Source organism: Eubalaena glacialis, chromosome 3, assembly GCF_028564815.1.
Source record: "Eubalaena glacialis isolate mEubGla1 chromosome 3, mEubGla1.1.hap2.+ XY, whole genome shotgun sequence".
Lineage (NCBI taxonomy): Eukaryota > Metazoa > Chordata > Mammalia > Artiodactyla > Balaenidae > Eubalaena > Eubalaena glacialis.
The window spans coordinates 136145023-136166931 of NC_083718.1; the positions used below are offsets into that span (position 1 = coordinate 136145023).

Consider the following 21909-nt stretch of genomic DNA (forward strand, 5'->3'; position numbering starts at 1 on the left):
TCTGAATGAATGTTATGGATTGATGTCTCGTTAGCAAATTTTCTCCATGATCTTTTGGCTTAGGGCAGTGTTTGCCATGACTTCCATTTCTTCTGAATAATAGACTCAGCTCTGTTGAGCCTATTTCTATCAACCTGAAAAATAGAGGTTGGACATACTCCAGATTATTTCATTGTATTGGAATGTCTTTGTGTTGTTATACTGCAAGTGTATGGGCCATTGGCTGGAAGCTGGAATGGAGTTTTGGGTTTTTTTCCCTAAACGTTTTCATTATGATTAGGTTGGACCACCTTCCCATAGTATGTATTACAGGGGTATATTTCATCGTGCTGAATATATCAGTATGAAATTTTACATATACAGTTGGCTCTAGCTTGCCTTTGCTTTCTGGAATAATTTGTTGATGTCAGCAGCTGTTGGAAGATAGAAAACACCCAGAGCCCATTTCGGCCTCAATAAGCAACAGAGAAGAGTAGGAGATTACAGTCTTTTCCTCTAACAGATGTGAAAATACAAGGAAAATGAGGGGAGAAGGGGCTAGATGGGCAAGGCATGGAAGCCTGTAGTGTTGGCATATACATTGATCCTAATTTAAAAGGGTATTTTTCAACCTTAAAAGAATGACTTTCACCATAACATAGAACATATAAATTCCCTTTAGAGTCGAAGAATTTCTAAGTTAGGAGTGTCTAGCAGTTAAAATACTGCCCTTTACAGTTGAGAGAACTGGGGCCCAAGATTGGTTGAATACTTTGCCTGCTTAGTGGCATATCCAGTACTAGAACTCCACAATCCTGATTCCTAGGATAATTCATTCTGCCAAGGCTCTTATCCTCAAACTTGTAGTAATTCAGGATAGCAGACCAATTTGTGGCCCAGAGTTGAAGCTCTAAATGTCTGAAGAGTGCTCATAGAATATAATGATGGAGAGGGCCCTAAAGGCTGTCTTTCCATCCCCATCCAGTGCTCAAATGTCCTCTGCACTCTTTGCACTTACCAAGTGTTTCTAGCGGGAGCATTTGTACTCACACAGGTATGAGCAACTCATTGTCTTCAACTGGTCAGGTTAACTTCGGACCATCTGATTTCTATTGCTCTCAGATTTCCTTCCTTAGAACTTGCAACATTGGAACCACCTAGAATAAATCTAACTCCTCTTCCAAATCTTAGTCATTCATGTATTTGACCTTTTATCTGTAACACCCCCTGCATCATACAGACTGAGCTCTTTAATTTAACGAGCTCTACACCCCCAGCTTCTTTATATTCTGCCTGTCATATGACATATCACTCATTTTCCTTTGATTCCTCTCCTAGCAAATGACATTGCCATCCATCTGCTGCCCATGCAAGGAACTTGGACATCCTTGACTTCTCTCTCTCACTCACGTCCCGCGTTAACCAACAGGGCCCACAAATTCTTCCTCCTAACCAGCTCTTCCCTCCAGTCACAATTGCATTTGCCCGTCACCATTCAGAAGCTCCGTGTGTCATCTCAAGACTTCTGATACCATCCTGTGCTCCACAGTTCCTTCAACACCAGAAGTCTTCCATTGCTTTTCTTTGCTACTCTTTTGTGAACTTTCATATGTAATTCATTGGACCACAGAGAAAATCTCATTTAGAGCTGCTAGGTAAATAGATCATAATGCCGCAGAAGATTCTTTTGCCCAGGTTTCTGTCTGAGCTGTTTTGTAGATTTGATCTCAAAAGTAGGATTTGATGCCTTTAAAAGCAAGTGACTTTTGTAGGGGATGTTAATGAAATGGCCAAAAATTTCCCTATATATGTTCTTAGGAATATCGATTTTGTTATAAAATCTTCAAATTTGCAGCCATTAATTATATACACTTAAGTCTAAGATGTGAATATTTTATCTCATTTTGTCTCCTATTTTCTTTCCATCATGCGGGCCTTGATCCCTTCAAGGCAATGCTGGTATAGGGTAAATAACTGTTAAGTCCTACCTTTGTGAACCTCAGTTTCCAGGAAATAATGCTAAAGAGTGGTATCTAAACATGCTCCCACAATTTTAATATTGGCTGCAAACCCTCATAGTAAACAGGTAAAGGCTAATAAGTAAACTGGCAATTGAGGCAATGTGGTGTATTGGAAGGAGCAGCAGATGTGAAGTGAGACCGGGGTTCAAGTCCCAGCTCTGCCACTTACTGGTGGGACAAAGCCACCAATCTTCTGCATATGCAGTGTGGACCATTATAATAACAACGTCACCCGTTTCCTATGAGGATTAGATGATCCAAGCGTCTGAAAGTGCTTTGTAAAATGCAACGTGCAGGGCTTCCCTGGTGGCGCAGTGGTTGAGAATCTGCCTGCCAATGCAGGGGACACGGGTTCGAGCCCTGGTCTGGGAAGATCCCACATGCCGCGGAGCAACTGGGCCCGTGAGCCACAACTACTGAGCCTGCGCGTCTGGAGCCTGTACTCCGCAACAAGAAATGACGCGATAGTGAGAGGCCCATGCACCGCGATGAAGAGTGGCCCCCGCTTGCCGCAACTAGAGAAAGCCCTAGTACAGAAATGAAGACCCAACACAGCCAAAAATAAATAAATAAATAAATAAGTAAATAAAGGAGTTCCTTTAAAAAAAAAAAAGTACCCCTTTATTAAAAAAAAAAAATGCAACGTGCAGTTCACGTATTAATGTTCATGTTTATTGTTAACATTGATAATATTGATAAAAGTAGAATATCTGTAATTTATAAATAATACATGTCTGATAATAATAAATGATAGGTAATAAACATGTGAAATTATTGTAGAATGTAATAGGTACTTCAGAACAAAGCAGCTATTTCTCCTAGGAGATTTAATTTGGGGGTTTTCTAACCCTAAAGTTTCACTCCAAAGGTGTGCCGGTGGTGAGCTTGCTGGTTCATAGAGCCAGGTGGCCACCTTTGTGTCTCCCCTACCCACGGAGCTGCCAAGAGCAGCTTTGGGGGCCTATACAGGGGCTCTGAGAGATTTTCCACAGAAAAGCTTGTTCACCCTCCATGCTGGGTTTCTGAGATCATAGCCAAGGCAGTAAATTATAAGATGCTATAATTCACTTTCCATAGGTGGTCTTGGCTGCATTCCACAGCCTTTTGGCTGAATGGTGGCTGATTTTGACGCACTGGCACAAAGTCAGAAATTCAGCCCAGATGACTGGTTTGCTGAGCGATGAGCAATAGTGTCAACAGATGAGCCGTTTGCTTTCTCTGTGGAGGACTTTTGTGTTCACTTCGTGTGTAGTTTCTAGTGTTTTGAGTATTTTTGAAGCGATGGAGAAACAGTAATTGTAGGTATTTTTCAGAGCTAGAGGTTAGAACTATTGGATATACCTGTCAAGCTTCTTAATTTAATCTCTGTTCGTTGCCAGACACCAAAGTTGAGGGTCAGTTTTTTTAATCTGAACTCAGGATTGCTCCCCCAATTAGCACGTCTAATGGTTGGCGGATTTTATGTGCTAAAACTCTGGCAGGGCTCTTTATGTGCATTTTATTATTTTTTCAGAAAGAGGGAAAAAAAACTGGCACTAATCTTGAGCCGAAAGTAACTTCATGTTTACCACAGCATTTCAAATACTATGTAAGAATTTGGCTCTGTGTCCCAAAGCACAGTAATTTTTTTCCTCTTGGTTCCAGCGCTCCTCAATTCCACGGGATCCAAGCCAGACAAGTAATGGAAGCCAAGTGGCGCTTCATGTTTGCTGTGTAGATTCTGACAAATGTAGAGTAATTCTTCTATTCCTCAAAGCTGTTGCATCTTTGGCTCCAGAACAATTGAGGTTGCAGGCTAAGCATTTAAAATCCTCATCAGCCTAAGATGTAAACATACACTATTTTTCAATATTTTTTAAGGAAGGAATGAATTACACAAGTGTTTGCTACAATTTCTGAACCTTTCCTGTCAAAATGTCTGTCATTTATTCATAAGTTTATGTTGTAGGGAACTGTTTTAAAATACGTGTTTGACTTGTGTGTGTACAGTACAAATTACTTTGCATTCATCTCTGCTATGTGGGGTGTGTGTGTGTTTGTGTGTTTTGGTGGTGGTAGGTTAGTGTAGAGGAATGTTCTGCTGTGTTTAAAAATTTAGCTTTCTTAGAACAGATGTTAGCATAATTAACTACTACTTACTGAAAACGGCTGGCAAGAATGAATTACACGTCACTTAGTGTACCCCGTTACGCCCACTGGGGCATAGCTAGGATAATTCTGAAAATTACTTCTCCAGATCTTGGCCCTGCACACCCACTTTTGGTTCTCTAGTGACTGAGATTGAATCGTGAAATAATATTTTAGTTAGTAATCTAGTAAGATTTAATTGGTGTGGTTGAAATATAGGAGAATTTTATCTTCAAAGTCAATGGCAGAGGTAGAGCGAGTGTCTGACCATTACAACTTCAGAGCAATTTATGTAAAGGAATTAACAGACTGAGTCAGTTAATTCTGAAGCACTCAGTTTAACACAAGTATTTACACTTTCTTTAGCTGAAAAGTTTTGAAGTGGTCATTATTATGAGACATTCTAAAACTTAGGTACATGCTGTGGTAGATACTAAGAAATCTTTTTAGGAACTGACCTGGAGGGAACAGTAAGTAGAATTGGTCAAGGAATTGCTAGTTGTCTGAAACCTCCCAACTCAACCAGATAACATGATCTGGCTACTTCAGTTGTATAGTATATCCCACATGTATCCTTTTAACTAGAATTAAGGTAGAAGGTTTCTGAGCTTAAGAAAGGCAGGTGCAATCTCTGAGGGAATTCAATTTAATACATTTAAAAGCTAATTTTTAAATTTAGCTGAAGATTCCTTTATGTTAAATGAGTGTTTGGGGGGGGTGGTTTGAATAAAACTTGTAGTTGTATAAATAACAGGTATTCATCTGGTCTCCTTGGTTTCTGTGGCCACCTATGTTCCTCTGCCCCTCTTTTCCCCATGCCCTTCCTTGGGAGGGAATCAAAAATTTCTAAGCAAACTCTGGAACTATCCAAGGGCCTTAAAGGCCCAATGCATTTCATATAAATTCTCATTTAGGCAAGCATAGATATTCAGATAGGCAAAGCTTAGAACCAATTTGAGTATATAATCTTTTATGAACATCTTATACATACCATCCATGATGAACATCTTATACATACTGTTCATAGCCAGGCAATGGAAGTTTTCTTTATATTACAAAGTGAAATGGATATTGAGCCATTTAGCTTTGTAGTTCAGGTGAAAACTGTGGGGCTTACGTTATCCAGCTATTGCTTTTATTCTCTACTTTCATAGATACAGACATAGGCCAAGTAATTCTTAGTGCCCCAAACATTAATTCCATGCTTTTAAATCAGCCTCAACTCTTTTTAAAAAATAAAGTCTAATATTCACTTCCTAGTATCCAAAATCTTTTAGGGAACAAAGTAGAGAACAAATAAGCAAATTAAATTGTAAAAAATAAATAAACCAATTATTCATGTTTATACAGGTCAGAGATCATGACAGCAGATTTTGAAGTAAGATCAGATTTCAAGAGTTAAATCAACCTCCCTCTTGAGTCAGTAGAAAGTATCTGCTAGCAATTGTCTGTTTTTATTTATTTATTTATTTATTTTCACTTTAATATTTTAATACATCTCTCCTAAATATAATTCTGTCACATATTTTTACACCTATATAAACAGCTTAATAAGTTACTTTAAGAAATAGGAATGAAATTAAAGGAAATAACACCTTAAATTTTTATTAATTAACAAAAGCAAAATAATCAAAAACAAGAGTAATGAACTCTTATACAAGTGCACCATTTTCTACAACAAAGAAAAATAACACTTTCAAGAAAGTAAATAATTGTAAGAATATAAATAATGTACTTTGTTTAAACAGCTCTATAGTTTACCTGGATCAGACTTATTGCATATATTTCATAACAGTTTAAAAATTTCTCCAGATTTACATGTTAAGTCCCCAAATTTATAACATTATATATCACATTTCATTCCAGAAGAGAAAATGACCTGGTCTCAGGGATAGTTGCTTACAGCTTGGATATTTTGTAAACTTTTATATGAAGTATTAATACAATTTCTTTCATTCAGACAATTAAAACAATTTTCCTGGAATACAGTAGGGTACAAAATGTGTAGAAATCTTATAGTTAAATGGGATCAAATCAGACAGCAAAGATTTCCCAGACCATAAAATCTATGAAGACAGGAAGCAAGTGATTTAACTTTCAAGATGTTAATTTACAGATCTAACTATTCATTTATGTTTGACATTAAAACAAATTTTGAATAAGTACTGTTACAGCATTTTTTTTCTAGAGACAATCTTATACTGGTTGGGTTATTCTGTCAGTTATTATATATTCATTATTAGATCATATAATTGGAGTCTACTCAGCTTTGTTTCATTTCATTAATTGTAAGGGTGTGTTTTTATTTTTTAAAAATGTTTTCCTTCCAGTTTTATTGAGATATAGTTGGCATACAGCACTGTATAAGTTTAAGGGGTACAGGATAATGATTTGACTTACATACATCATGAAATGATTGTGTTTTTAAATCAGTGTGTATAGTTCTGTTTTTTCATTTTTGTTAGCTAAGATGCTATTATAAAAATAAAATTCTCTAAAATATTTCTGAAATGTTTGACTATTTTTAATTAAAATCGTTACTTTTTCAATTAGAGAGGTTCTGGTTATTAATGCTTGTAAACATGAATTACCCTTTTAATTGGTCTGTTTTCCACATTCCTTCCCCTTGGAGCCCAAAGCACATTAATCCTGAAAAATATCATTTCGGTTGCAAGGAAGACAGTCTTCCTCTAATTTAGGTGAAGGTTATTCTGATAATGGAGACTGCACAGGCTCTTTGGAGACCCCATTGCCTTCTCCCTTCCTTCTGGGGCACCGTGTTGCTCATGTCTGGCCTTGTGGCTACCTATAAGATACCAACAGTGTCTTAGAAGGAAAGATTCCCCCAAATAAAAGTTCTTTGTTATTTGTGGGTCTCTTCATGTCGCTGTACAAGGTGAAGCTGAGGCTGTTGGGAACAGAAGCCAAGGCCCCCTAGAGAACTAGACCCCTGGTCAGAGAAAGCAAAGGGCTGTAACAAGGTTAGGGCTGTGCAGCATTTTCACCTAGTAAATGATCTCTTCTTAAATTTGATGCTCAAACACAGACCATACAATTGGCCTTCGGTGTCCTCAGATCAACCAGCCAGGGATTGATCTGCTGATCAGGAGGGCCGACTATATTGTGCTATTTTATAGAAGGGACTTGAGCATCCTCAGAATTTGGTATCCACAGGGGCCGTGGAAGCAATCCTCCACGGATACAGAGGGACGACTGTATTGTGGTTTTCTAGATAGCCTCTGACCCAGCACATGCTCTTCTTCAGCGCCTTCCCTGCTCCTGTCCCCTTTTCCACCTGGCTAACTAACACCTGCTCTCTTTGAAGTCTAAGTCCAGGCCTCGGGCAGGCAGCTCTCCCAGCCCCCTTCACAAATGATGCCTCCTGTGCAACATCTGTAAGGGCACGTTTCAATCAGGATGGACTTCTCTGCCAACTTCTCACCCTCCCACACTCGACTATGAGCAACTCAGGGTCTGGGACTGTCATTTTTCTCTATCTTTAGGTTTCACAGTGCCCGCATAATAGTAATACTCCTAGATAACTGCTAAAGGAATCTTCTTTACTTGTAATAAAGCAAAGAAATAAATAGTCTGTGTTGGCTTAAACGGAGACCATGTGTCATGTCAGCATGTTGTTTTAATTTTATTTTAACTTTTCTAGGAGGCAACCAAGTCTTGTGTCTCTGTCCAACTCTCTAATTAAAGGTTCTGGCGGGAGTAGGGGCTAATGATTTGATATTGACTCAACTTTGAGCATGATAGCGGTTGGCCAGATAGTAATTTGTAAACTGGACAGCCATTTGAGATGCCATAACAGGAAGCTGACTGGAGTCAATGAATATTCTTCCAAAAGAAGTACAGGTTTAGTCATTGTTCACTTACATTTTTATTCAAGGTTGCATTGTAATGATGACTGGAATTTTTGCCTCATTCTAGTGAATTCATTTCTCCTGCCTTTCAAATACCTGACTATGGCCCTTTCTCAGGTAATGTCAGGGTAAATATAGTATTACCACAACTATAATTACTTTTTCCTGTAATTATTTATGTATTGCCTGTTTTCCCCATTATTTTTACATTCCACGTGGCTGGTGTCTGTTAGGTTCCCTCAAGCATCTAACAGTGCTTTGTGCATAGTAGGTATTCAAGACATATTTGGTGAATGCAGTATGAGCCTTAGTGATGTATGTCACTGAAGGGTCACTGAATTTTTAAAGAGGCTTCACGTCGTGTTTGTGCAGTTTTTCACAGCCTCGAATTAGAAGTCTTATTGATTTCACATCACTGTAAATGTTGTGTAGTGTCAGATTTCACAGTTCTCTGCTATTGTGGAGAGACGGAGGCCAAAAATACTGTGTTGAAATACAGATTAAAAAAGGAAAAAAAATGGCCTATGTTTGACACGGTAAAGAGAACTGGCCTCAAAATGGGGTGGTGTTTTCAAAGAGTAGCTTGTGTTTTATAACTTCTGTGCCTACTCCAAAAGTTGTGTTAACCTACCATAAACTAACCAGTCCATAGTGCCTGGGCATATTCATTCTGGGCCAAACTGCTCTGTCTATGAAATTGTACTGATGTAGAAGTAGCTTTGGGCCACTTGTTTTCAACTAAGTCCTACGAATGGGTAGAGGGGACATTTATAATATGTGCCGAAGCAGCTGGGTGATATTACATTACTATCCTAGGAATACTGAGGAGTGGTTATTTTTAGCTTTCACCTGAGCAAACATGACTCAGTTTGTTGACCTGAATCCATCTAGTTCCTTCTTAAGTACACAAACTATTAATCCCTAGAACCACGCTGGTGACTGAGGCCTTCCTTACGTATAACTGTTGGTTAGTTGACTGTGGCTTGTTCAAAGGTTACAGATAATTTCAGCTTCTCCCATTTCATTCTTTTCTCTTACAATAAAATCCCTCACACTTTTCAAAAATTTAAAGACAGAAATCAAAGTTCTTTTGATTTTAGACACTGCTTTGTGATCTACGTAGTCACATTGTTGGCTATAGCTGATGAAAACACCTTCTATAGTAGGCAACCAGCTAAGAGCTCTAGACTTTGTTTTTGGCTTACTTTGATATGCTTTCTACATAAGAAACACCTGGAAATTCACTTTTAGCTGGAGTAGGAAGTTGTCTTGAACTGTAAACATATTATTCAGGGAACATTAACTGTCCATGTTTGAATATCAGAATGTCTGTTTACTTTCTCAAATGATACAAGGGTTTCGCCTTTTGAGCACTATTAGAAATGGAAAATGTTGAATTATCTTCAGGTTTTTAAAGTTATACAAAAGGTTTTTTAGACTAGATTTATTCAAGTGAAGAAAAATACTTGTGATTCTTATAGTATAGCTTGAGATGCACTTGCGGCTTCCCATGTTCATTGCCATGATATTTATGAAAATATTAGTATTCCTGGGATTTTTTTCTTTATGCAAGAAACACTAGACTAATGAAAGAATGAAAATAATTCAGGCTGCTACAAAGGCAGGCGTTCACCGTGTCCATTAAAAATGCAGCCTTTGTGCCTGTGAAGTGTTCAGCTTCTCTGTTATTAAGTTTGGAATGTGGTTTTGGAGGTTAACTAGGAACTCAGATAGTTATTTTTCATTTTGGTCTAAGGAGGGAGAGACTTGTTTTTCAAAAGGAAAAAAAAATAAAGAAATGAAAAAAGGTTAGGTTCATTTTGGAAGAATAGAAGTTTTAAAATGTAGTAACTATTTTCTGCAGCAAATAGTCAGTTTGAGTATGTTAGCCAAAAATAGAATTCATGACTTTTGTCTCCCTGTTTATTCTCCAACCACATTAAAAGAAGTTTAGTTAAATGTGCCATTTGGTCTTTGTAATGTTGGTGGGCTATTTAGCAGAGTCAGGATAACCAAAGTTTGAGTGGTTCATATTTCTAATAATAAGTGAGATGTCTGATTTTAGATGGATTAGGTGTAAAATGTATTCATGATACAGTTTTGAGTTTTAAAGAAAAACTTCCCTGGCACGGATTAGTGGTGGCTCTGTGTTGTGGTATTGAGGATACTACATTGTAGAACTTTCAGCTAGAGTTTAACAGTGCTGTGTTTTCTGGTAAGTTTTAGTAGGCATCATCCCAACTTTCTGGGAACATAACATTTTACTACCCAAAATTTACTGTTAGGATTGATATTTAGGGATAGAAAAATGTGTATTTGAGCGCTAGAAGTAGGGCAAAGTATTAATAATACACACTCTTGCATCATAAATGACTTTTCCTCTTGCTTTACATATTCCTCTAGCTGCTATTTGATCTCTGTCAAGTAAGAGATGATTTCTGTTCATAAAGGGTCTGAAAGCACTGTGTGTCAAGTATCATATGTGCAAAATTAAACATATTTAAACCATGCACATAAACCAGATTTATGTTTTCCTTCCACTACTTTCAGAGAAAAGTTTTATAAATAGATTTAAGAATATATTGTAGTAGAAGGATCTACATGAAGAAAACTATGAAAATTTTCAAAGAGATATTAAAATGGACTGCAGTTAATAGAGAAGTGATCACTGTTCTTGGGTGAGAAAACTAAATGTCAGGAAAGGATGCCGATTCTGTCCACATTCATTTATAGATGTAATGTAATTTCAATCAGATCCCAGCAAAAAATATAAACATGAAATGGCATGGGGGAGGGGTTTTTCTCTATCAGATATTGATATAAACCATCAGTTTACATGACTTAAAACCATATTGTGTTGGGCCATGAATTTACAGTCCAATACATGGAAATAGACTAGATTGTCCAGAAATATCTATTTGTATACATAAGATAAAGGTGATGTCATAAAGCAACAAAAAAGGAGAGTTTGTTCAGCAAAGAATAAATATTTAGAAAAATGAAACTAGATTCTCACCTCATCCCTTATAACAAAACAAATTCCAGGTGGATCAACTATTTAAATATTTAAAAAATGAAATTGTTAAAAATGACTAGAAGGTAAAAGTTTACTGAATTTGGAGATTAGAAAGTCTTTCTATACACAGAAGAATGGGAAAAACATAAAAGTGTGATTGTATATGAAATCTGGGATTTCTCTATTAAAATATGCCGTAAACAAATTGAGACAGCAGAGGGAAAAGTTGAGGTAAATCACTAACAAAACATATTAGGCAAAGAATTATTCTTATTTATAGACAACCTTTACAAAACAAGGGGTGGGGGGTTATAGGTAAATTAAAAAGGTGTATCGTGTGATTATTTTGCAACCACTAGTTGAAAAATTTTAATTATATAGAAAATATTTATAATATAATAGCTAAAATTAATTTTATGTTTTTTCATGTACTTTCAAGCACTGTTCTGAATACTTTTCATATGTTAATTTGTTTAATGTATACGACCCAGCGAGTGTGACAAGATCTGAGACATCGAGGAAGTGATTCCAAGGGAAATCGAAGCCAATGACATTGTGTCTTCTGTCCACAGTCCCCTCCCCACCATGGAGATGAGTCCTTGGTTCCAGTTCATGCTGTTTATCCTGCAGCTGGACACTGCATTCAAGCTATTGTTGTTGCCATTTAAGAGATAACAAGACTAATACACAGACAGGTTTAGAAATTCACCCCAAACTTTGCTAGCTTGAATTCATGGTGACACAACCAGAAATGAGAGAGCCAGGCAAGTTGGCTTCACAGCTTGTTTTATTTACCACTGTTCTATTCTACTTTGCTAAGTGATTAAAAAGAAGCTACAGATAGGTATGACCCTATTTTGTAACAATATGTGTTAATATTAGTATGTATTTTAAAGTTATACAAATTAATTCCTCTATAAATTTGTATCTAGTTACACACTCATAGAAAAGACAGATAATACTTTGATATTTTTCCAACAGTGGTTACTTCTCTTTAGTGGGATTTTGGGTAAATGTTTTGAACTTCAACATTTCTGTATTTTGCAAATTTTCTGTTATAATTATGTGACCATTTTATAATCACAAAATTGTGTTGTTAATGTCATATATTTCAAATTTGATGATCCCTCTTGAAATGCATGTGTCGTATTTTAGTATACCCTTGAAGTGTCAGTCAGTGTTTGGGTTCCATCCTCTGATAGGTACATTAAATGGGGGCCCAAAGTCAGAAAAATTCTTTCTCTCAATCAAAAGCAGTGTTGTAGAATTTCAGAGTTAAGAAGAATCTTAGAAACCAGCCATCTTGGTTGAATTTTAGAAGCCAACCATCTTATTTCTCAGATGAGGATCCTGAAGCTACTATAGATTTAACCAATTTACCCAAAATTATCTGAGAGTAAGTCATTCAACCAGGCTTCAGACCCAGGTCTTCTGACTTCAGACACTGTGTTCTGTGAAGCCCCAGAGGTCTCCAAGCCCTCAGGCAGGTGGAAAGTGAAGCACAGTTGATTTTTTGACATTTGTTTGGAATGAGGAGGTAACTGAACAAAACTGAAGAGAACAAATGTATTCTTTCAATAAATAACAGTCACTGAAAACAGTGGGAAGGCTCTTGGGGATGCTTTATGATGCCTCTGGAGGTCACTGAAGGATCCTCACCTGGATCTGGGAGATCTCTTGGTATTAATGACCTCAAGTTATGGAAGGTGGTGTGAAAAATGGAGAGAGGACAGTAGTGGAAAGAATATTAGACAGAAATAGGCACTTCCGTGGATGATTCTTCTAAAACAGGAAAATATTCTCTTTTCAGCTCCAGGACCCACAACGGCAGTGTCCTACATGTCAGTGAAATGCGTGGATGTCCGTAAAAACCATCACAAGACAAAATGGTTAATGCCTTGGGGACCCAACCAGTGTGACAAGATCCGAGACATTGAGGAAGCGATTCCAAGGGAAATCGAAGCCAATGACATTGTGTTTTCTGTTCACATTCCCCTCCCCTCCATGGAGATGAGTCCTTGGTTCCAGTTCATGCTGTTTATCCTGCAGCTGGACATTGCATTCAAGCTGAACAACCAAATCAGTAAGTGCATTCTCCCCATCCCTCTCCTATCCTGGAGAATTTCTCTCTTCAGGCTTTTCAGAGCCCGTTATAATAACAGTAAAATAATAGTATTACTAGTGACAATTATCGACTGCTTTCTACTTACTAGACACTTATTCTGAGTACTCTACCTGAATTAACCCATTTAATTCCCAGAGGTAAGTCTTATTTCATTTTACACATAGAAAACTCAGGCATCAGTGAGACTGCCCAAAGTCAGAAGGCTAGAGAGTGGAGGAGCTGGAATTCAAAGTCAGGCAGCCAGAGCCCTGCCCTAACCAAGTTTCATCACCTCTCTAGTGCCGAGAGGGAGCTCATCATAGTGGAGTGATTTGAGGGTTTCTGAAAGATCCCATCTTTCCAAATGTCTTTTCTGGCTGGGCTTTGAGTGAAGCCATTGCCTTAGAAAAATATACCTGTCAAAATGGGAACACCAACCCACGAGCACCCATTTTCCCACAAACCGGGTTATTTTTCTAGCTTACTCAATTGTGATTCAAGACTCCGAGGGCAGGAGGCATATAAACATTTTGTGAGGCGGAGATTATTGGGTGATTTTGGAGAGGAAGATCCACTTGTGGCATCTGAGGACAGTATAGGGAATCTGAAAATTGAGAGGGAAGAGAACATTTTTTACTGAAGCAGGATCGGGGTGAGAGTGAAAGAGAAAAAGGTGTCTTGAAGACAGCTCTGCCTAGGGCCTGTCCATGGATTAAAGCACTTTTTCTAATTCTAATTTTCCTGTATCAACAATTATCTTGATACACAATCATATTGATTTTACTCTGTTTAGGAGTTGGAGCAGTATATGTGCCTGATTGACATTTTATCTGGAACAGATTATGCTAAGATAATTTTTCAGAATGTAGAGTTTCCACCCTACCCCTAATTCATTCAGTCTCTTACCCATTATTTCAAACTGTTTTTGAGTACCCACTACGGCCACATACCAAATTGATGGCTGGACATGTGGTTACATGTGAAGACACTGTCCTTCAAGGTGCTTATAGTTAAGTGGAAATGACAGGCAAATAACCAGTCATTACAGTATAGTGTGCTAGGTGCTGTGACCAAGGTATACCCAGGAGCTGTGGGAGCATAAAGAAAAGGCTTCAGAGCAGAGAAAGGGAAGGCTGCCTTGGTGCGCACACACACACGTGTGTGTGTGTGTGTGTGTGTAGAGATGAGCAGACACATCTTTGAGGCGAGTGTTAAATAGTGAAAACCCTGACAAGGAGTTGGGGTGAGGGTGGGTGCAAGTGGAAGAGCACTTTAGATAGAAGTAATGGCTGATGGGCACATCTGGACCTTCATAACAGCATTCAAGTGGTACTTCCCACATCCCTGTTCTCTTGCCTATTGACTTGCTTACTCATTCATTGCTTGCGTTAACATATTTGTTCATTCAAGCTTTATTAAGTCTCAACCATGTGCTAAGCAGTAGGTACTGAAGATACAAGATTGAACAAAGCACTAGGGAAGAAGTGGTTGGGAGAAAGATACTTAAACATACCATAAGGAAAGATAAGTGCTATATAGAGAGGAATATGCCATATAATGTGTGAGATTCGGGAAGGAAACTTTGCTATGAGGTTAAAAACTGAGACTAAAACTAATGTATATGTCTTGAGGTTTGGGTTTTCATATTCCTAATTCTAAGAATGTATTCAAGAAAAGGAGAATTACAACAGTTAGAGGAGCCATGGTAGGCTGACATGGGTAGATTAACTGGCTTATTTATGTTTTGGTGTGAAGGTCAAGGACAGAGTACTCTGTTATCTGGTTGCCTGTTGTGTATTTCAGGAATAATGTTCCCAGACAGACTCCTAGCTCCAAGTATAAAGGAAATGATTTACCCTGTAATAGAAATTAAATAATTGTTCTGTATTGACTGTATTAGTGCTGGGTATAACAAATTATCCTGAAATTTAGCAGCATAAATCAATAAGCATGTATTGTCTCCCTATTTCTCTGGGTCGGGGATCTGCGTACAGCTTAACTTGGGAGTCTCTGGCTGAGCTTCTCTTTTGAGGTTGCAGTCAAGCTGTTGGTCTGGTCTGCAGTCTCATGAGAAGGCTTGAAGGCTCGACTGGGAGAGATCTGCTTCATGTGGTCACTCGTGTGGTCATTGGTAGGCCTTGTTCCATCACCACATGGGCCTTGCCATGGGGCTGTCTTACAATAGGTCCCCCCTACCCCCCAATAAGGGCTAGTGATGAGAGAGAGGCAGAGAGAGAGAGAGAGAGAAAACGCAGGTGCCTAAGACAGAAGCCACTCAGTCTTAGAAGTGACATCTCATCTCTTCTGTATTCCACTGGTTAGAAGTGAACGAGTAAGTCCAGCCCACACTTGAGGGAGATTATATAGGGCATGAATATCGGGAAATGGAGATCATTGAGGACCAATGAGTTGATCAATCAAGCCTATATGATGAAGCCTCCATAAAAACCCAGAAGGAGAGCTTCCAGGTTGGGGAATCAGAATGCTTCCACGTGGCATCATACTGGACCCCAAACTCCATGAGGACAGAAGCTCCTTTGTTAGGGATCTTGCCCTATGTATCTGGACGTTGATTTGTATCTACTTTAATATCTTTTGTAATAAACCTATAATCTAGTGAATAAATGGGTTTCTGAGTTCTGTGAGCAGCTCTAGCAAATTAATCAAACCTGAGAAGGGGGTCGTGGGAACCTCTGATTCGTAGCTAGTAGGTTAGAAGTACAGGTAACAACCTGGACTTGGCGGCTGGCATCTGAAGTCTAAGGAGGGGATCGTGGTATCCTCCAATCTGTAGCCAGTAGGTCAGAAGTGCAGGTAACAACCTGGGCTTGTGATTAGCATCTGAAGAGAGGGGCAGTTTTGTGCGACTGAGCCCTTAACCTGTGGGATCTGATGATATCTCTGGGTAGTTAGTGTCAGAATTAAGTTAAATTGTAGGACACCCTGCTGGCGTCAGAATTGTTGGATGTGTGGGAAATTTCACGCCCTATCCTTATTGGTGGTCAGAACCTATTACATATCTTAATAACTTCACAGATGAATTGCTTCCCATCAAATATTAATTCTAAATATCAAAAATGCCTATGTTGGTAAGGCTTTAACTAAAACATTGCTATATGTAAATGAAATGTGAATGCATCTTATGGTTTTTTTTCCCAAGTACATCTTCAGGTTCCAAAATATATTTTATCTTCATCTAGAAAAAGAGTGGACTAAAGATTCTTTATCTTAGAAACATACTTTAATTTCTTATAACGTGAGGGTCTGCACTTAATAGGGGCACACTAAAAAATTTTTTTCCGAGCGGGGGCTACTCTTCGTTGCGGTGCACTGGCTTCTCATTGCGGTGGCTTCTCTTGTTGCGGAGCAGGGGCTCTAGGTGCGTGGGCTTCAGTAGTTGCGACGTGTGGGCTCAGTACTTGTGGCACACAGGCTTAGTTGCTCCGTGGCATGTGGGATCTTCCCGGACCAGGGATCGAACCCGTGTCCCCTGCATTGGCAGGCAGATTCTTAACCACTGCGCCACCAGGGAAGCCCCCCACACTAAAAATTTAACAAGACGGACAGCTAACAGTTCCTTCAATAAATGTATAAAATAACTGAAACCATAGAGTCATCAAGAAAACCAGATCAAAAAATGCTTATTTTGAGCAGTAGCTCTGGGTGGGGGCTGTTGACTTTAATATGAAAATGTTACATTTTGGGTTTATGAGAATATTTTTTCCTTAAATGTATTCTCCTTACCTTTTGCTTATGGGCACTAAGGAGGGCATTGATTAAAGAGGGATGGTATGTCTTTGCTGATTGATATAGACATATACACACATACATATATTTTAATTATAATAATATTTATAAGACATGGTAGGTCTGGGTTTTCCCCTGATCCTTATATTAGAGAGTATGTGCAACTGCCGGTTCACTTTTTATATTTTATCATTGTTTGGATGCCTTTCTGACAGCAAGAGATGGGGCAGAAGAAAAAAGATAAGTGTGGTGAACAAGATCCTGTTATATGTGGATGGCTTTCTGTTTATCAGAGATTCAGCTCTAGCAATATTACCTCAAATGGAAGGAAAAGTCAGGACCAATCCTGTTTTTTCTTTAAACTTTCCTAGACAGTCTGTGAAATGAGTTTCAGATTTCAAGTAATAAGAGATTTCACATTTGGACTATGAAATTAAAGTTAGGATTACATATATATGTATAGATATATATATATGTATTCAGAGTTTTCATGTATCTTTGAAGGGTCTTTGAGCAGATAAAATAATCTAAGGACTATATATTTTAAAGGACAGTCATTTGGTGCTAAATTTTATTCCATTTTAAAATTTATTTATTTATTTTAAAAACTTATTTATTTTTGGGTGAGTTGGGTCTTCGTTGCTTCGCACGGGCTTTCTCTAGTTGCGGCAAGTGGGGGCTACTCTTCATTGCGGTGTGCAGGCTTCTCATTGTGGTGTCTTCTCTTGTTGTAGAGCACCAGCTGTAGGCGTGCGGGCTCAGTAGTTGTGGCATGTGGACTCAGTAGTTGTGGCTCACGGGCTCTAGTGCGCAGGCTCAGTAGATGTGGCGCACGGGCTTAGTTGCTCCGCGGCATGTGGGATCTTCCCGGACCAGGGCTCGAACCCGTGTCCCCTGCATTGGCAGGCGGATTCTTAACCACTGCGCCACCAGGGAAGCCCAGTTCATTCCTTTTAAATTTTCAATTTAAGATGATACAGGTTTTGGCTAGGATTTGAGATCTTGACAATCCGTCAGAAACTGAATAAGTATTGACATTCACTTTAAAAACTGGTCATTGTTTCATCAACTTCAAGATTTCATCAGACTGATGTTTTTCGGAGGGAAATGATGATATTATAGGGTAATTTATAGTAATAAAAGTGTTTAGAGAATGTGTATATTTTATTTGACTGTTGAGAAAGACGATATTCCATGTTTATTATTCAATAAAAGTAATCCATACTTGAAAAAGCAATTCTAAACAGAATCCCTACTCTCATTTTTTAAACATAAACATTTAAAAAACCTACAGTTGTCATTCAATAATAAGTATGAAAAGTAATAGCCAGTTCAACTTGTAAATGGTGATAGTTTTAAAACTATAGTCTGCAGGATCTGGGAAGGGAAAGCCAGTTGAATAGAATCTAGTTCTAGATGCTTAGAAAGTGGACTTTTCAGTAAATGCCAATTACAGGTGGCCCTCCGTATCTCATCCTTGGATACCGAGGGCCTACTGTACTATGGTAGTTTGTATAGGTGACTTGAGCATCCATAGATTTTGGTATTTGCTGAGGGTTGGGGGTGGAGGGTGGTCCTGGAAACAATCCCCTTGGATAACGAGGGATGACTGTACAAATTCTGAGCAGACCTGTCTGTTGAAATCTATGTTTGGGTCACCGCTGACTTTTACCTAAACATTTCAGAGGCATTGAATTAACGTGTTTGTCAGGGCACAAACGTGGTGCTTCTATAGAGTTGAAAGAGAGAACTTCAGTTTTTGCTCTGGAGAGTTAGAAAATGGAGGCAGTGTGAGTGGACTAAAAAGTGTCAGAAAAAAGTCAACCTAAACATCTGGTGTCTGGATGGTTGATCATTGAGAAAAATGAATGCTTATCTATGTGATGGGCTTAGATTGTTCTGTAACAGCAAATTCTGTTATTTGAAAATATCCTCTAGAGTGGGTGTATGTCATTCTTTTTAAAGTGTTTTATCAGTCACTTAATTTATGTATGTATTTGTGAAATACAGGTTTGGGTTGGCTAAAATGGTACCCACTTGTAATGGAATGTCGCTCTACTGATTACAACTGCAAGTCACATACTTAGGATAACCTCAGACTCTCCATGGGGCTTCTTTTGAGGAACTTGGGTGGAGAGATCAAAGAAGGAGGGTTTTTTTGACATGTCTCTACCCAGCTTTCAAATCTACTGTTGAAATAGAAGCACTGAAATGCTTTGGCAGAAAGGCTCAAGATGGATTGATCTGTCTTGAGTAGTAAATCTAGGATTTCAGGGGTCTAAAAATCCCTTAGGCTAAGAAATACTGATAAATGGTGTGGGATGGGGAAAGCCAGAGCGTTTATTCTGTTCTTAGGTAATGAAGTCATTATGTTTTGCCTCGAATCCCGTGCTGTACGCTATAATTGAGTATTGTCTTACTTGCTTGTTTCATTCTTGCGAATGACTACATGTAACGATGGAATTATTTATATAACAAGTGATTTTTCTTTTCTCAAACTGAAAACATTTCTGTAAAACATTTCTAGTGAAAAAAAAAGTAGAATGATATTATTACCCAGTCATTTTTCAAGTTAGATGGCTGAGTGTCCTGGGAGGAAATTGCCTAACTTTTTATGAAATGATTGTGTGCTTCCATTTGTGTATCTATTATAGAATGTTAGTTAGACACCACATGAAGACAGTTAGAATAAAGGAACAATCTGCTGACTGTGAAAAATAAACTGTCACGTTATCTAAAATGATTAGGGGCGAATTTATAGAAGGAAGAAAGATGGAATCCTTTTGTGATCTTATTGTTGACCATCAGCAAGAGTCATGGTTCTTAATTCTATTATATTTTGAGATGCTTCTTGGGAAGAGTCCACAAAGAGAGCTTAATGGGGCAGAGGATTCTGTACACCATAAAACTACAACTACTGAGATGGAACAGACCATTGGTAATATGGTATTCACATAACTGGAATTCCATGCTTCATCAGATAATCCTCTTTAACAAACTATATTGAAGTAAGTCACTGAGAAGAAATCTAATTCTACCCTCCCACTCCCATTCCCCCACCTCCCCTAAAAGAGACCTTCTTTGATTCATGACCATGTTACTGTCTCTATTTATAAGAAACATTTCTGATTGGACAGTTGTTATTACAGGCTGGTGACACCAAGATTTTTTAAGTTACCTTTTAAATTTCTTTACCTGCCCCAGAGTCAAAGTGAGCAGAAATAAAAACTTCAAAATTTTCCTCTCCTCTCTCCCCTCCCCCTTAAAAAAAGATAAGCTGAAAAAGCTCAAAACACACCAGAAAGATGTGGCAGACATAAATGGAGTGGGGTTTGAGGTGGTGGGTAAAGGTAAAGAGGTTGTCACTATTCGAGATGGATTTACATGGCCAGTCCTTTTTCTTATGGAGTCGTGTTTCCCCTTCAAACCAAGGCTAGAACCTAGAACTTACAAGCATGACTCAGTCTTACCTACTGACTTGAAATAGAAAGAAACTAAAATCATGGGAGAAGACCACGTTTTGTTGATTAACCCAGGATAGTGAATATTAAGGACATCATGTTTGTTTACTCTCATTGATGGATTATCTTTCCCTTTGCGGGAATCTTCAGGCACAACTTTGGAATTAACCATTGTGAACGTGTTTATATTGGCAGGAGCGTGGGAACCTTTGGCGTTGTTTTATTTGGGTGTGATGGGTGTAAGCACGTGACTTGGACAGCATCACTATAAAGCTGTCTGGATCTCTATATCTGGCTCAATGGTTTTGTGTTATGTATTTCCAAATGAAAAAATCCAGTTGAGAAACAGAGTTGGGCTCTTTCAAAACCTTCCCAAGATTTTTTATTAATGTTTATAGTTTGCTATATCCAGTCCCTCCCACTTCCTTCCAGTGATTCATTGACTTACCAGTCAATTTAACATTGGAAGCTAGATCATTTGGGATTGGTCTTTAGTCTCAGCAAAACACTCATCTATGGTGTTGAATAATTTGCGGTAATTGTTACTAAACATCCACTGTGTGATTGCAGACTCTGAGCGCTGGAAGATTGGTGAGAGTGCTGCTGGTCTAATTATCTTCAACCAGGAGTCTATGGCTAGGGTTCAAGGGCCACATGAGCCCCTGATACTGTGTGAAATTTTAGTCATATTTACTTATGTGCATTTTGGGAGTAAAAGGGTTTGTGGCTTTTGTCAGGTTTTCAAATGGGTGTTTGGCCCAAAAATGTTAAAGGACTAGTCCTTTAGTTTACTAGATGAGGAAACCTTACAATACTTGCCCACTGTAGCACAGCTGGCTGGAGACAGAGCAGGATCTCCTGGTGTATATCAGCCATGTAGGCAGGTGGATGGTACCTAGCAACAAGTAGCTACCATATACAGGGCAGTGAGCCTTCTACCAAACAGCGGCCTCTAAGATTCTTGGACAGAAGTTGTGCTGGTCTTTCTAAAATGGTGTATTCTCTATGTTTTTTTTTTTAAATCTCCCAAGTTCAGGAAATGTAGTGCAGTCTAGAATCTAGACTAGGAGGTAGGCTGGTCCTGTTTATAGTGCCACAGCTGCAGATCACCCACGTGTCTCATTTCCTGTTCTGAGTTTAGAATATAAATGAGGAGATTCTCTTTGCATCCGTAACAAGTATATCCTGGTTACTAAAATAAAAGCCTGGTGACATCAATGAAAAATGGGAACAGCAAAGCCACCAGCAGCAGCAGATTCCTTGTTGGCGTTCCACTATATATAAGGTGTTTTTGTGCTTTTACCTCCTCTTCTAATTTGGGGTATTTTTGTCAATATTTAAATGCCAGTCAATCACCACATAGCTAATATGAGGTTATTTTATGGGGAATCATACCTTTATTTTGGGTAACCTAAGAAAATATGAAGTAAAATTATTTTCTGGATGATGCTTTTCAAAGCAAAAGAAAGTTAGATGGGGAAAGAAAATCCTTTGTTAAGCAAAGCAGAATTCTACTTGCAAAAGTGCCAGGGATTCTACAATGGAAAAAACCACTTTCTTCAACATCTACCTACTGTCTACACAC

The 21909-nt window shown here is 38.4% G+C and overlaps 1 protein-coding gene across 1 annotated transcript in view; it reads left to right on the forward strand.

The window, feature by feature from the left end:
• Window positions 1–21909, forward strand: part of WLS (Wnt ligand secretion mediator) — a 106221-nt gene that overhangs the window by 24212 nt on the left and 60100 nt on the right. The window contains exon 2 of the mRNA XM_061184036.1: window positions 12823–13095. Coding sequence (XP_061040019.1) covers window positions 12823–13095 — 273 coding nt within the window. The remainder of the gene's footprint in view (window positions 1–12822; window positions 13096–21909) is intronic.